The sequence below is a fragment of the Monodon monoceros genome, unplaced genomic scaffold (genome assembly GCF_005190385.1).
Source record: "Monodon monoceros isolate NGI ecotype Baffin Bay Population unplaced genomic scaffold, NGI_Narwhal_1 Super_Scaffold_14, whole genome shotgun sequence".
In the NCBI taxonomy this organism is placed as follows: domain Eukaryota; kingdom Metazoa; phylum Chordata; class Mammalia; order Artiodactyla; family Monodontidae; genus Monodon; species Monodon monoceros.
In genome coordinates this window covers 14,326,852-14,341,404 of record NW_021703770.1, presented here as the reverse complement: position 1 = coordinate 14,341,404, position 14,553 = coordinate 14,326,852, and the positions used below count along the sequence as shown (strand labels likewise).

Sequence of the window (14,553 nt, the reverse complement as noted above, 5' to 3'; positions counted from 1 at the left end):
AGCCCCGCCGTCGCAGCCGAGCCCCGCCGTCGCAGCCGAGCCCCGCCTCTTCCCGGCCCCTCCCCGGGGCCGCTCTGGGCCTTGGCGGGCGAGTGTTCCGGTTTGAGGGGAGGAGGGAGCGGGGAGCGGGAGTGGCAGTCCTTGTTCCTTGAGTTGAACGTGGGCGTTTGGGTGTGGAGGGGGCGGTATTCGCCAGGAGTGGTAGGGTCGGTGGTGCGTTACTTCTGCCCGGCTCCTTTCGCTTGGACGTTTGTCAGCAGATCTCAGGGCTTGGGCGGCCAGGAAGGGGAGTTGGAGGCGGAGGGTGGACCGCAGAGAGCCTTTGGAAATTATTCTGCTGAAGCCTGCGTGGTTTCACACTGATGTGAAGGTCATCTTAATTTTGGAAGAGAATGAAAGCGCAGAGATCCTACAGTAACATTACCAAGATCACCCAGCTAATAGCAGCCCGGAATCCAATTCAGGCCCTTTTGTACCAGAAACCAGGATCTGAACCGCCGTGTCGTCATTATAATAGTGGTTACATTTACACGTAGCACTTGATATATGCCAAGAATTGTTCTGAGACGTTTATGTCAGCGAAGTAATGTGAGCCCCACAGTTACACGAGGAGGTCGGTACTGTTGTCCCCATTTTAAAGGTGAGCACGTTGGAGCATGGAGGGATGCAAGTAATTTACCTAAGGCCACATAGCTTGTGAGTGAAGGAATGGGGATTTATACGCAGAGTTCGGCTCTGGAGTCCACACACTGCACCCCTGTCCTAGGCCACCTCTGTGGCTGAATCACCACTCTTATCTTGGTCCTTTTCACACCCACACCTGCCTTTCCCTTGCTTGAATAATGACTTCTAACCCCACTTTCCAGTCCCTGCACAAAAAACCTTAGGGTCCTCTATAACTTACCTTTCCCTCCTTCCGATGGTCACCAAACCGATGCTGTGGAGCTCACCATTTGTTCAGCTCTGACTGCATGTCAGGCCTAGTGCCAAGTACTTCCATCCATGCTTAGGAGATAGGTCTTTTGTTATCATTCTTCTCATGAAAAGACTGAGCCACAGAGAGGCCTGTTGTTTGCCCAGGGTCACACATCTACAGTGGTGGTACTGAACCTGGAACCTCTGTAAGGGTGGAACCATGCTTCTTCTGCCCTGTCTCCCACCTCAGTCCTGTTAGTTCTTGTCCCTCACATCCATCCGTTGTTGTTGTTTTTTTGCGGTACGCGGACCTCTCACTGTTGTGGCCTCTCCCGTTGTGGGGTACAGGCCCTGGACGCGCAGGCTCAGCGGCCATGGCTCACCGGCCCAGCCGCTCCGCGGCATGCGGGATCCTCCCGGACCGGGGCATGAACCCGTGTCCCCTGCATCGGCAGGCGGACTCTCAACCACTGCGCCACCAGCAAAGTCCCTTGCTGGGGATGTTTTTGAGAAGGTTCAACTGTTAGCCAGTTGTTGGATGAGATGGTATTTCAGGTCTCTACCAATTTTTTAAATGTCATTATCAGTCTTTTGGGCAAATTTGAAAGACATAGAGTGTTCTTGTTTAATTATATTGATTAAACAATTACTTTATTTCAGTGAAGAAAATATTTGGAAGCTCTGTGAATACATCAAAAACCACGACCAGTATCCTTTAGAAGAGTGTTATGCTGTCTTCATATCTAATGAGAGGAAGATGGTAAGTTGGGGAGTGATTGTGGAAATTTAGGATTACATTAGAAGCTAAATAGACCATGGGTTTAGCACTGTTCTAAAATGTGCCGTATAAAATACAGCAACATTTTAAAGTTTGTTTTTGAATGAGATTTTTTCCCTACCAGGACATGGTTGAGTTAGTAGAGCTTAGTCCCTTACTTGCAGGTAAGGAAATATGTGATGGTATGTTTATGCAAATAAAATCCCCTTTCTTTAGGTATTAAGTTAGAGCTATTAAAATTAAACTTAATTTTTAAATTAAGTTAGAGGCACATATTCTCAGGTTTGAAGTAAAGGTTTCTTTGTTTCTGGAGTTTTAATGGAACTGTAGTAAACTTCTATGAAGTATTAAGAAAAGTAAGCCCTTAATATTTTGTAAAGCACTTTTGTGAACATCATCTTGTTTGATCCCAGTGGAAACCCTGTGAAGTAGACAAGGTCCAGACAGCTGTCTCTGTTTTATAGATGAGGAAATAGAGACTCAGGGAGGTCCCATGAATAATTAAGTGGGAAAGCAAGATTTGAACTTGCCAGGAATTCCAGTTCCTAGTTTAGGTCTCTTTCTACTCTCCAGAAAACATCTTGTAATTAATTATTGCTCCTTCATTGTTAAGGACACTTGGAAGGATTTGGATTTCTTCTTATCCATTCATTCTTTCACCTTGATTGTTGGTTGCCTAGAAATATTTTATTTTTCATGTATGTATTGCTTTAAAGAATTTAGTAGTGGTTTAACTGAAGTTGTGGCTTAGGAGAGTTATTGTATTTTGTAGATACCTATCTGGAAACAACAGGCAAGACCTGGAGATGGACCTGTGATCTGGGTAAGGTGGTCAACACAGACAGCTTCTGATGCAATAGTATTTGTAATCCATGAGTGGTCTTTATGTTTTGGTAGAGCAGAAATAATGGGGCAGTAGAGAAAGACTATGATAATTATTAATAATTTGACTTCTTGACGATAGATGTTATTTGGTCTAAGGTAGAAGCACTTATGGGCATGTTTTCTTTTAATTTTGAAATTATTATAGGAATGATTTTAAATGGCTGATGTAGCAGATATATTTGTTATCTAAACTCTTGTCTATTTAGCACTGGAAGGAACTTGAGCATTATCTAGTCCAGCTGCACAGTAGAATTATCCAGAGATTGTTAAAAATACAGGTTTCTGGGAATTCCCTGGCGGTCCAGTGCTTAGGGCTCAGGGCTTTCACTGGCAGGGGCCTGGGTTCAATCCCTGGTCGGGGAGCTAAGATCCTGCAAGATGTGCGACATGGCAGAAAAAAGAAAAGAAAAAAAAATACAGGTTTTTGATCTAGTCGATCTAGAGGTTTAGGAATTAGTGTTCTTAGTAGACTTCTGAGTGAACATGACTGGCATTTGGAAAACATGGATCTGCGCCAACCCCTTCATTTTTCAGTTGAAGAAACAAGCCAAGAAAGGCAGAGTGAATAGCTCAGGGTCATTTAGCTGATCATTGGCAGGGCTGGGTCCTTTCCAGTACACATCCATATGTCACCTTAAACTGGTCCCCTGAAGAATGGAATTGTTTATGCTAAGAAACATGAAGGTAAAGTAAAACTCCATTCATGATAATGCAACAAACATCAGGTTTCTGATGCTTATTTAGAATAAGATATCATTTGAATTGGCTTCATTCATTTACTTAACATATATTTATTGAGTGCCTCTTATATGCCAGGCACAAAATAGACTGAAATCCTTGGCTTCATGCTCTTGCTTCCTTCACCAGCAGGGGATCCTCTGCTCTAACATTGAAGCCCAAATCCAGCAGTGTTGGGTTAGGAGTGCAGGCTGAGTCGGACACATGGGGGTTAAACCCCAGTCCTCCCGTTGGTGGGCTGTGTGAGCTGGACAGGTTATTTACGCTCTTTCTTCGGTGTCTTCCTCTGGTCACTGGAGGCTTTAGTGAAATAATGCATTTGAAGCATTGTCCTGGTATCTGGTACCAGTGCTCCAGAAGAGTTAGCTATTATTGTTAGCAGAGCTACAATAACCCCAGTTGCGGACTGTCCATCTGCCCTAGCAATCATGCCCATTGCTGAAGTACTCAGCTGATTTTGAGTCACGGTCTTGCTTCCTGTCTTCAGGAAACTCGCAGGGAAAGGACCTGTCCCCCTTTACACAGCAGCTCATGGTGGCTCAGTGTGGGGAACCTTGTTTCAGGAAGTCTCCCCTCAGATTTTCTATGTGGAGCAAGTCTCTGGCAGATTGATCTGGGCCTCACTGCTGTTCTGTTGCAGGGAATGGGTAGGCTTCCCTAAGTGGGTAGAGGCACGGTCCCCGGAGGAACAGATCACTTTCTAAGTGGACATCCCTGCCTCTAGCCCCACTGGGTCTTTTCCAGGCATTTGGACAAGCTCTGTACCCAACTCAGAGAGTGAGGCTATTGCTGGAATCTGCATTCCTTGGTTCCGCATCTCTGCCGTGAAGGTGACTCCTAGTTGAGGCCTGCTTTCCCTCTCGAGTTCACCAGCCATCTGATATGTAGGAATATGGACCCGAGCTAACCAGAAGGGTATTCCTTGTTTATGCCTTTTCCTCTCCTTTTTTTTGGGGCTGTGCCTCGTTCCCTGGTCTTAGTTCCCTGACCAGGGGACAAACACACGCTCCCTGCAGTGGAAGTGTGGGGTCTTAAACACTGGACCGCCAGGGAAGTCCCTGTTTGTGCTTTTCCACAAGTTGTGTCCTCCTTCTGGGAAGCTCTCCCCTTCAGGCAAGAGGCAGTGACGGCAGCCTTTCCTCAGTGAAACGCTCCTTAGCAGTTGCCTGCCTTTTCCTCCCCGCCCACACACACCCTGCCTTGGTTGGCTTTTTTTTTCTTTTTTTTTTTTTTTGCGGTACGCGGGCCTCTCACTGCTGTGGCCTCTCCCTTTGCGGAGCACAGGCTCCGGACGCGCAGGCTCAGCGGCCATGGCTCACGGGCCCAGCCGCTCCGCGGCATGTGGGATTTTCCTGGACCGGGGCACGAACCCGCGTCCCCTGCATCGGCAGGCGGACTCTCAACCACTGCGCCACCAGGGAAGCCCTTGGTTGGCTTTTTATAAGGCTGATTATTTACATAGTAGCCTCATTAATTCTCTCAGTAATACTGTGAGGTAGACACCACAGTTATCTCCGTCCTGTAGAGGAGGAAGCTGGCTGGTGGTGGGGCTGAGGCTGAGCCAGGTGATCCCGCTTCAGGCGCCTGTGCCTGCACGCTCTCCCACCTCTGCTGAATTACCTCATCATCTCACCGTTCTGCAGCAGTTGACTTGTGTTTCCCGCTCGCTTCTCTAGGAACTCCTTGAGGGTAAGGACGTATCTTTCTCATCTTCGTATCTGTATTTTAATAGCATGGTTTCCCATAAAAAAATAGGGAGTACATATTTCAAAAAAAACTGTAATATAGGGTAGAAGATGTCAAGAGAGAAACAGATTTTGGATACGGTGGAGACTGCTTCTGGCAGGGGTGGGAGAGGATGAAAGATGGACTCATGGGGAAGAAAGCATTTGAGTTGGAGCTTGAGTGATAGATGTGGGGAGAGCGGAGGAGAAGGTGGTGCAGGTGGCGCCGAGTAACGTGAGCAAGCCTGGGGGAAGGGAGTCGTGGACTGTTACTGGGGAAGCAGCGCTTAGTTCATGTATCTGGAGGGTAGGATGCATTAAGGGGAGGACAGGGAATAAGCTTTCATTTCTGATGCTATTCTGATTTCTAAGATAGAACTGGAGACAAAGGAAGCACTTGCAGCTCTGATGGTACAACATCTCCAGTCTCAATTATGTTTCCCACCTCACAGGGTCAAATGAAACATCGTTTGAGAAAGTGCTTTGTAAGCTCTGAAGTACTAGAAATGTCAGATGGTATTTCTAACATTGTATTGATGTGATTGAACTTTTTATCTTGCAGTGCTGTTCTCTGTGAGAGCATTTTTCTTCTGAGGAGCTCTAAGCATCACACTGCCCTCATGTCCATTGATAAACCTCCCTGACGTCCCTTCCAGCCCTTAGCTGGTTTGGGCAGTGCCCCGTGTCCGGGAGTGAGAGTGAGAATTCACCTGTGCGCTGGGACCCAGCTGTGCAGGAGAAGCTCTCTGTATTCTTCTTCCTTAATGGCTACATATTAGGGCTTGGCTGACTTAAAACCAATAACAACCGCATTTTAAAGTCCTTCCCCTCTCCAGGCTCACCTCAAGCTGTCCCCTTTGTTAATGGTTTGGAGGATATCCTTGTAGACTTTTTTCTCTGTACTCATATGCATGCATGTGTACTTCTGAATGCACACGTCTGTCTTTATATACACATAAATTAAAAAAATAATAAAATAATATATAATACATATCTGCAATTTGCTTTTTCCATCCAACTGTGTAACATGGACTTAGTCCAATTTCCACAAAAATTTACCTACTTCTCTTTAGCAGCTGCGTAGGACTCCATCTTATGGCTGCATCGTGGTTTGTTAACCATTCCCCTCTTGGTGGACTGCTGGTTGTTTCTGAATTTTCAGTGTTATAAACAGTGCTGCAGAGATTTGCATTGTTTATATACCTTTACATGCATGTGGCCATTTTTCTATAGGCTGGATCCCTAATGGTAAAATTGCTGGATCAAAAGGTGAACATTTAATGTACATGAACATTTCCACTACTTGACTGTTCCCTATCGCTGGACATTTGGTCTGTTTTCAGGGTTTTGTGTTTGCTTTATTTTGCTATTATAAGGAGGACTGTCTTAGTCTTGTATATGGTTTTTTGTTTGTTTTTAAGCCTTCAACTTTATTTTTTTTTAAGATTTATTATTTATTTATTTTTGGCTGTGTCGGGTCTTAGTTGCGGCACGTGGTATCTTCGTTGAGGCATGTGGGATCTTTTGTTGGGGCATGCGGGCTTCTCTCTAGTTGTGGTGTGCGGGTTTTCTCTCTCTAGCTGTGGCGCACAGGTTCCAGAGCGCATGGGCTCTGTAGTTTGTGGCATGCAGGCTCTCTAATTGGGGCGTGCGAGCTCAGTAGTTGTGGCGCACGGGCTTAGTTGCCCTGCAGCATGTGGGATCTTAGTTCCCTGACCAGGGATTGAACCCACGTGCCCTGCATTGTAAGGTGGATTCTTTACCACTGGACCACCAGGGAAGTCCCTTGTATCTGTTTTTGATGATATATATGCATTATTACTATAACCTTGGAATACACCATCATAAGGTAACCTGGTTAACTTCAGCAACTTTTACTTCTAGGATTACCATGTTGTCTTGCTTCATGTTTCAAGTGGAGGACAGAGCTTCATTTATGATCTTGACACTGTCCTGCCATTTCCCTGCCCCTTTGATACTTATGTGGAAGATGCCTTTAAGTCTGATGAGGACATCCATCCACAGTTCAGAAGGTGAGGAAATTCAGGGTGGATTTACCTACTTTCTGATGTTGGACCTTGACAATTAGACAGAGTTACTTTGGGTGTTTGTTTTTGCATTGGTTTTGTAAAGATGACTTGTCTTGTCTTCACCATTGAGTTGATGTTTGAGAATCATGTGCTCTACAGAAGATTCAAAATGTTTTAAAGTTTTAAAGGTTGTCCGTTGTATAAAAGGTTGGCAGTCTTTAAAAATTTGTGTGATGAGATCCAGAACATTTTCCAACAGTCGTTTTGGGCATTTCTCTCATACTCTTCGTTTTGGGTGGGTGGTTGGGTGATGGCGGAGCTGGATGCCTGGCGATGACAGAAGTCAGAGGGCTGTGACGGCAGCACCCGGACATTACGCCCTCTGCCCCTCGTACATAACACTGAGCAAGTAAAGGCAACCGGCTGTACTTCCATGCCTTTGTAGTTTGGGATTTCAGCTGATCATTTCTCATGGCGTCTTTAACAGGTATTAAAGCTACATATATATTTGTGTGTCACTAATAGTACAGAAATGCCTGTCTAGTTTTGTGCATGTCATAGAAAATGAGTCTATATGAGAATTGAGTTAGAATTTCAACTGTGATATAAACGAATGTTGGTTTATGTACAGGAAATTTAGAGTGATCCGCGCAGATTCATATTTGAAGAACTTTGCTTCTGACCGATCTCACATGAAAGACTCCAGTGGGAACTGGAGAGAACCTCCTCCATCATATCCCTGCATTGAGACTGGAGGTGAGCCAAGGACGCCCTCTCAGAGGGGTTTCCCATCGCTCTGCAGATGAGCGTGTTCCCTTAACCAAGGACAAGAAGTGCATTGTTCTTTGGGTAAGACTCCCTGAGTGGTAAGAGGTAAGAGGGAGTATAGTTCTTATATTTATCAGATTCAGAAATTAAGGCACAGAGAGCAGGACCGGAAGGCACCAGAACTCATGGGAGAGGCAAGGCGTGAGGGAGCCGAACCACGACCCCGTTGCTGGAATGTTGGGTGTACCTGCTGCTCGCGCCCTGGACTTGGGGAGATCTGCGTGTTTGTGCCGCTTAACGGGGGGACTAGTAGCGCCTTGCCGTGGTGGGTGTCGTGATGGTGAAGGAAGTCCCCAGTGCATCTTTGGGATATGTGAAATGTCGTTTCACTGACTGTGACAAAATCTGCATTAGAAGGAGGTGAGAGCTAGCAGGTTTTACTGCCCCACTCGTCTCATTTCTGTGCTTTCAGGCATCAGTCCAATTACGAATTTCTTGAGACTTAAGTAGGTAAAGGATTCTTCACCGTGTTACTATTGTTTGGCATTCACCTGAGTTGGAAACATTATTTATGGTGGGAATTAATTTGCAACGTTGCCACTTATTGGTGAAACATCCCCTCACAAGGATGATACCGTCTGAGTCAAAATGCTCTGTAAGCCTTGAAGGATGCCAGAAAAATAGGACATTAGTGTTCAGAGTTCAGCAGGGGAGAAAGTAAAAAATATATTTGGTGTATTTGAAGTGAGTGAACACTGAAAGAGGATTCCAGCTCTGATTTTTGAGGCTCTCTGTGAAAAGCTCTCATGATTTTTAAAGTTTATATTGGAGTTTCTTTGGGTTCACCAACCTGGTTCCCAGCTTCAGCATTAGAATTGGGATAGCTCAGGTCAGGAAAAGGCATCATGGGTCTTGCTTTCAGTCTCACACACCCTGCTGCACGGTGTGGTCTGGACAATGCTTGCATGGCTCCCTGTTTCTCTTTTACATGTGAGCACTAACACAGAGCCTGACACGTCGTGGACCTTCAGTAAACACCTTGTCAGCCCCGGTCGTTCCTTTGGGTTTTAATGACTACTTCCCAAGAGGTGCCTGGCAAAGGTGCCAGGCTTTGTGCCAACCCCTTCTATGTAACTAGCTCATCAGGGGCCTCCTGAGGTTGATATTGGAACTCAAAGGAATCTGCTCTGAATGTGGGGTAAACATACTGGTTTCTCGTGTAGTAATTTAACCACATGTTCATGTTCTCTCTTGTGGTAGATCCATTACTTCAAGCCCTGTGTTTATCAAAGGAATGTATTTGAAGTTAGGAGACAGAGGAATTACCTTTAGCTAATTAGTATTGCTTTATATAAAAAAAAAGCTTAAAAAAGAAAAAACATGGTTCAAGAAGACATTAAACTTTAAACTGATGCAGCTTTGTTTTTTTCATAGCAGCTCTCCTTGGTCCCCTGCATTTAGTTATGGAATTGGCCTTTAGGGCTTAAAATTTAGTACATTTGATGTGTTGCACATTACAATTAAGCCTGTACATTTAATAATTTTGGTGGTCATGTGTCTGCAGGCTCACTATTTTCAATTCAGCATTTAGTGTATTTTAAATAAAGGAACTCTTTTTTTTTTTTCTCCCCTCCCTGAAAAAAGAAGGAAACGGAGATTCACAGTCTTGCAGCCTTGCTCTGAAGGCTCAGTTCCAGTACCAGCCACAGATGGTTCAGTTCTTAAGGACGTTTCCCAAGTCTTGGGCTGAGTTATAGGATCTACCATATTTGTCCCCTTCTCTTTCTGAGCCCTTTGCTGCCTTTTGTCCGCATTTACCTCTCATCTCCTTGTCTCAGATGACGTGTTATAGTAACACTGGCTAATTTGAGCCCAGCTGGAGGACCAGTGTTATGTAAACAGAAATGTTGTAGTGCCTCTTGGGGAGATTATAGGCAAGTGCTGATTTCTTATACATTTATCTTTAAAAATTAAAAAAATTCTTATTTTATTTTTATATGTTATTAGGTAATGAATGCTTGCAGATCGTAATCCTCTTTTATTTACTTACATTAAAAAGCCCTAGAAAATGAATACAGTTGTATTTCAGAAGTTGAGGTTTCCTTTAGCCATTTGTTAAAGATTTTAGCTGACTTACATGGAGTCTGGCATCTACCCCAGGTAAGCAAGAACTTTTGCCCCATCTCTCCTGGGAGGCGCCTGTTTTTCCTTTATTTTGGATTCCTTGGTCATTGTGCGTCCCTGGCCCTCTGATGACTTCAAGAGAAGTCCTGCTTTTGCTGATTATCTAGCTTTTCTTGTTGTAAGGGTGGGAGTGACTCTGTTTCTAGTTTTCTGTATCCTAAGTGCTTACCTTCACATTTGAAAGATATATTTGTTGGGTAATGTATGCTAGTTTTACATGTTTTTTCTTTCAGTGTTTTAAAGGTGTCTCGCTTGTTTTCTGCTTGCTGAGTTTCTGATCAAGGAGCATGCCGTTGTTCTTGTGTCTGTTTCTCTAAATGCAGTGTGCTCTGGCTGCTTTTTAAGGTTTTCTCTCTATCTCTCGATTTCAGGGATTTGGTTGTGATGGACTGTAGCATAGTTTGCTTTAGGCTTATTCAGCTTGAGGTTTGTTAAGATTCTTAGATTGCGGGATTTATAGTTTTCATCGAATTTAGAAACATTTGGCCATTACCTCTTCAAATATTTTTTCTGACCTCTCCCCCTTTTTAAAAAAAATTCTTGTCCTTCCCCTACACGTATGTTAGATGGCTTGTTACTTCTCTTAGGTCAATGATGTTCATTTTTTTTCAGACTTTTTCTGTATGTGCTTCATTTTGAATAATTATTTTGTCTGTAAATTTATTGATCTTTTCTTCTTCATTAACTCATTTGCTGTTAATCCCATCCGGTGCTTTTTTTTTTCATTGTACATATTTTATTTTTTCATCTCTAGACATTCCATTTGGGGCTGATTTAATATCTTCCATTTCCCTCTTTGTCATGCTCATGTTTTACTCTACCCTTTTGAGTATACGGAGCATGTTTATAATAGCTGGTCCTTGTCTGCTGATTCTGTTATCTCTGTCGTTTCTGTCTGTGAATGTTGATTGAGTTTTCTCCTGGCATTGAGTCATATTTTCCTGTTTCTTTGTGTGATTCGTAATACTTGGTTGGGTGCCGGGCTTTGTGAATTTGAGGTACTTTTAAAAACAGTGTTGGATTTGGTTCTGTCATGCACTTAAATTCCTGGGGGTCAGCTGGATCCTTTCAGGGCTTGGTTTTAGGCTTTTTTAGTGCAGGTTTGAAGCAGCCTTTCACCCAGGGCTAATTTAGCCCCACTGCTTTGGTGTGACCCTTCTGAGGATTCTACCAAATGCCCAGGTGTTATGAGTTCTCTCTACCCTGGCTGGTGGGGACCATGGAAGTTCTGGGAGTTATTAGACTGACTGCTTTACGGTGCTTCTTTCCTGGCCTTATGAGATTAGTCCTTAACCAAAGACTTAGGGGTAGAGGAGTGAGTTCCCTCTGCAGAAATCCGGGACACTCTGTGTAGTTCTCTCCTCTCCCACACTATGTCCCTCACATGTAGCTGCCAGGCCCTTCTGAACTTAGATCTCTGTCTTCCCATCGGCGGGAAAAACTCCCATGCTGTTTGTGTCCCTGCCTCCGTGCTGTGGTCTGGAAACAGCTCTCCGGGCAGTGAGCTGGAGGGATCCTACAGCTCCTGCCCTTGTTCCTCTTTTCTTAGCAGTCAGTTGTGTGTTGCCCATTGTCTGGTGTCTGGAAACAGTTGCTAAATATATTTTGTCCACTTTTCTGGCAGTTTATGGTGGAAGTGCAGTTCCCATAACAGTTCTTTGATGAGTAGAAGCATCTCTGTATACACTTAAAAATTTGTAGTATGGAAAATTTTAATCATATACAAAACTAGGCAGAACAGTAGACTTTCAGCAGTTATCAGCTCATGGCTGATATCCCATCCACTTATACCCCATCTACTTTCCCCCTTCTTGTATTATGTTGAAGCAAATTCCAGATATTATATCCTTTCAACTCTAAATATTTCAGTACGGATCTCTAAAATATAAGGATTAATTTAAAAAATACATGACCACAATGCCATTATTACACCTAAAAAAATTAACAATAATTCTTTAAAATCAACATATATCTCTGTAGTCAGTGTTGAGATTATCATAGTTATCTCATGAAGTCATAATCTTTTTTCATGTAGTTTGTTCATGTGAATCAAGGTCCAGATAAAGCCCCCCCATCGTGCTTGGTTGGTATGTGTCTCTTTAGGGTCTTTTTTAATATGTAGAGATTCCTAGTCCCACTCTTTTTTTATTTTTTTCTTGTAATTTATTTGTTGAAGAAATGAATCTGGGAGAAATGGTCTGGATTTTGCTGATTGTATCCTTTTGTATCCTCTGTATTTCCTATAAATTGGCAGCTGTATCCAGTAAACTGGCAGTTTGCTTATTTATGCATTTTTTCACTTAACTTTTTATTTTGAAATAACTTTAGACTGCTAGGGAATTGGTTAAAACAGTACAGAGAGCTCCTATATACCCCTCACTCAGATTCCAGGGGGATCTGAGAAAAACCATAGTGTAATTATCTAAATCAAGAAAATAGTAAATCAGTATGAAAATATTGACACAGTACTGTTAACTTATAGACCTTACTTAAATTTTGTAACTTTTCCTCCTATTTCTGTTTTCTGGTCCAGAATCTAACTCAGGATATTACATGTAGTTGTCATGTCTCCTCATCTCATTCTCCTTCAATCTGTGACAATTTATTTTTTTTTTCTTCCTTACAACTTTTACCCTTTTGAAGGGTACTGGTCATTGACTATGAATAGTGTCCCTCAGTTTGGGTTTGTGTGATGTTTTGTCATGATTAGATTGATGTCATACATTTGAGACAAGAATACCAGAGAAGTGATATTGACCCCTTATGAAACATTTGAATAATTTTCCCTACTTTTGGTCTTCTGGGTTGTTTTATTGCTGTTAAGCCAGAATTGTGCTTTCAGTGGACATTTCTTTCATGTATTTTTGTAGATTCCAAAATGAACCTGAATGATTTTATCAGTATGGATCCTGAGGTGGGATGGGGAGCCGTCTACTCACTGTCTGAATTTGTACATCGGTTTGGCAGTCAGAACTACTGAACTTGACCTCTGGATGTAGTGCCATGGAGAAATTCTAGGACGTGAACAATCCACCCCTTCATCTGAGACAGCAAACGTTATGATGGTACATTTGACTTGGAATTATGCTTTCCTCTTTTAATTCAATTGAGTTGAAGCATAAGTGAACAAAAGAATAGATAGAAACAATTTTTTTTGGTATGTCAGGTTGAAACTTGATGTAGTTGCTCAGATATTCCTACTGCTCCTTTGTTAAAAAATGTGAAGACTTATGCCAGTAATTGCTTTTGTTATGATAAATGTGTGGACTTCGTGTCTGTTTTGGATGGTTCATGTCTCTCCAGCTATACTGTAAGCTCCTTGAGGGTAGGGCTGTAGCCCGTTGCTCTGTGAATCTCTAATGCCCATAAAAGGTGCCCGTAAAATGTTTGCTAGTGACTGTGCTGCTGCCTGAAGAGGGCTGACGTGAGCTCAATCAGCAATAAGTGTTAGTCTTTCTGGACCATTCATTCTGTTCTTAGCAAAGATTGCAGCCCTCTCAGGCTTAAGTGTTGTTTGGCCTATTTATATATGTTTTTAAATAAAATTGACCTAAATTAATTTTGTTTTGAAGATTTTGTGTCCCTCTTTGATAATCTGGGATACCCAAGAATGTCTCAATTATAGATGGGAACCATTGCTTTAAAATACTTTGATCAGTCTTCCTTCCTGAAGATGTTTTGGAAATTTGGCTTTCATCATATAATTCCAGATAAAAGATGTTTGGCATTAAACCAGCACATAGCACTAGCTCTCATTCACGTCCTCCATGGTTCTGTTGTAAAAATGAGCAGATTTCTTATAACAGGGCTGTGCAAACTTTTGCTCTTAGATGAGTCTTCTGCTTACTCCGAAACTTCCATTCAAATCCTCTGCCTTGTGCTCTGGAGGGACACCTGCTATCATTTCCTCAGGAGTCAGTCAGTTAGTCAGTCTAAGGAAAGACCGTATATCCATTTGGCTCGGCTGACCTGGAAGATGCTGGGAGAAAGTGAATCAACTTTGGTAAGAGGAATACAAATACAACCTAAATTATTTTTATAATTTAGAGTTAAATACAGACCCTAAACTTAGATAACTTTGTTGAGTTTCAGATGGTCATTTAAAAAGTATGTGACTACACTAAAGAAGATAGATTTTGGCAGGTTGTACCACAGAAATACTTTGCCCTGAGCAAAAGGAATTCAGAGACCCCAAAGGATTGTGATCTGATTTACAAATTGCATTTTTTGGAGCTTTGTTTTTTGTTTTTGTTTTTTTTTCCCCTGCCAATTTATGAGCAGTTCCCAATCTGGTATTCAAAATTATGTCTAGTGCAGACCAGTCAGACAATCTTGTGTGTGTAAGTTTGAATTTTCTAGCCACCTTGCCTTGAAATTGAAAACCCCCTACTTCTAACCAGTGTGATGAGCAAGGTTTATAGTTATGTTAACATATCCAGTGGCTGTTGTCATGACTTGTTAGAAGCAATAGAGTGGAGAACACGGCTCTGTGGGAACCTTGCAAGTAGCTGGTCTTGGGCATCAAAGGAGA

General features: G+C 42.8%; 1 protein-coding gene across 4 annotated transcripts in view; it reads left to right on the top strand.

The window, feature by feature from the left end:
* The window catches only part of WDYHV1 (WDYHV motif containing 1), a 227,869-nt gene that overhangs the window by 461 nt on the left and 212,855 nt on the right, over window positions 1-14,553 (top strand). For 3 of the 4 annotated variants that reach the window (XM_029222563.1, XM_029222567.1, XM_029222566.1), the window contains exons 2-5: window positions 1,576-1,675; window positions 2,466-2,516; window positions 6,925-7,073; window positions 7,702-7,826. In XM_029222563.1, coding sequence (XP_029078396.1) covers window positions 1,576-1,675; window positions 2,466-2,516; window positions 6,925-7,073; window positions 7,702-7,826 — 425 coding nt within the window. Of the gene's footprint in view, window positions 1-1,575; window positions 1,676-2,465; window positions 2,517-6,924; window positions 7,074-7,701; window positions 7,827-12,892; window positions 13,578-14,553 lie in introns of those variants that run through there. The other variant, XM_029222565.1, reaches the window with a different exon arrangement.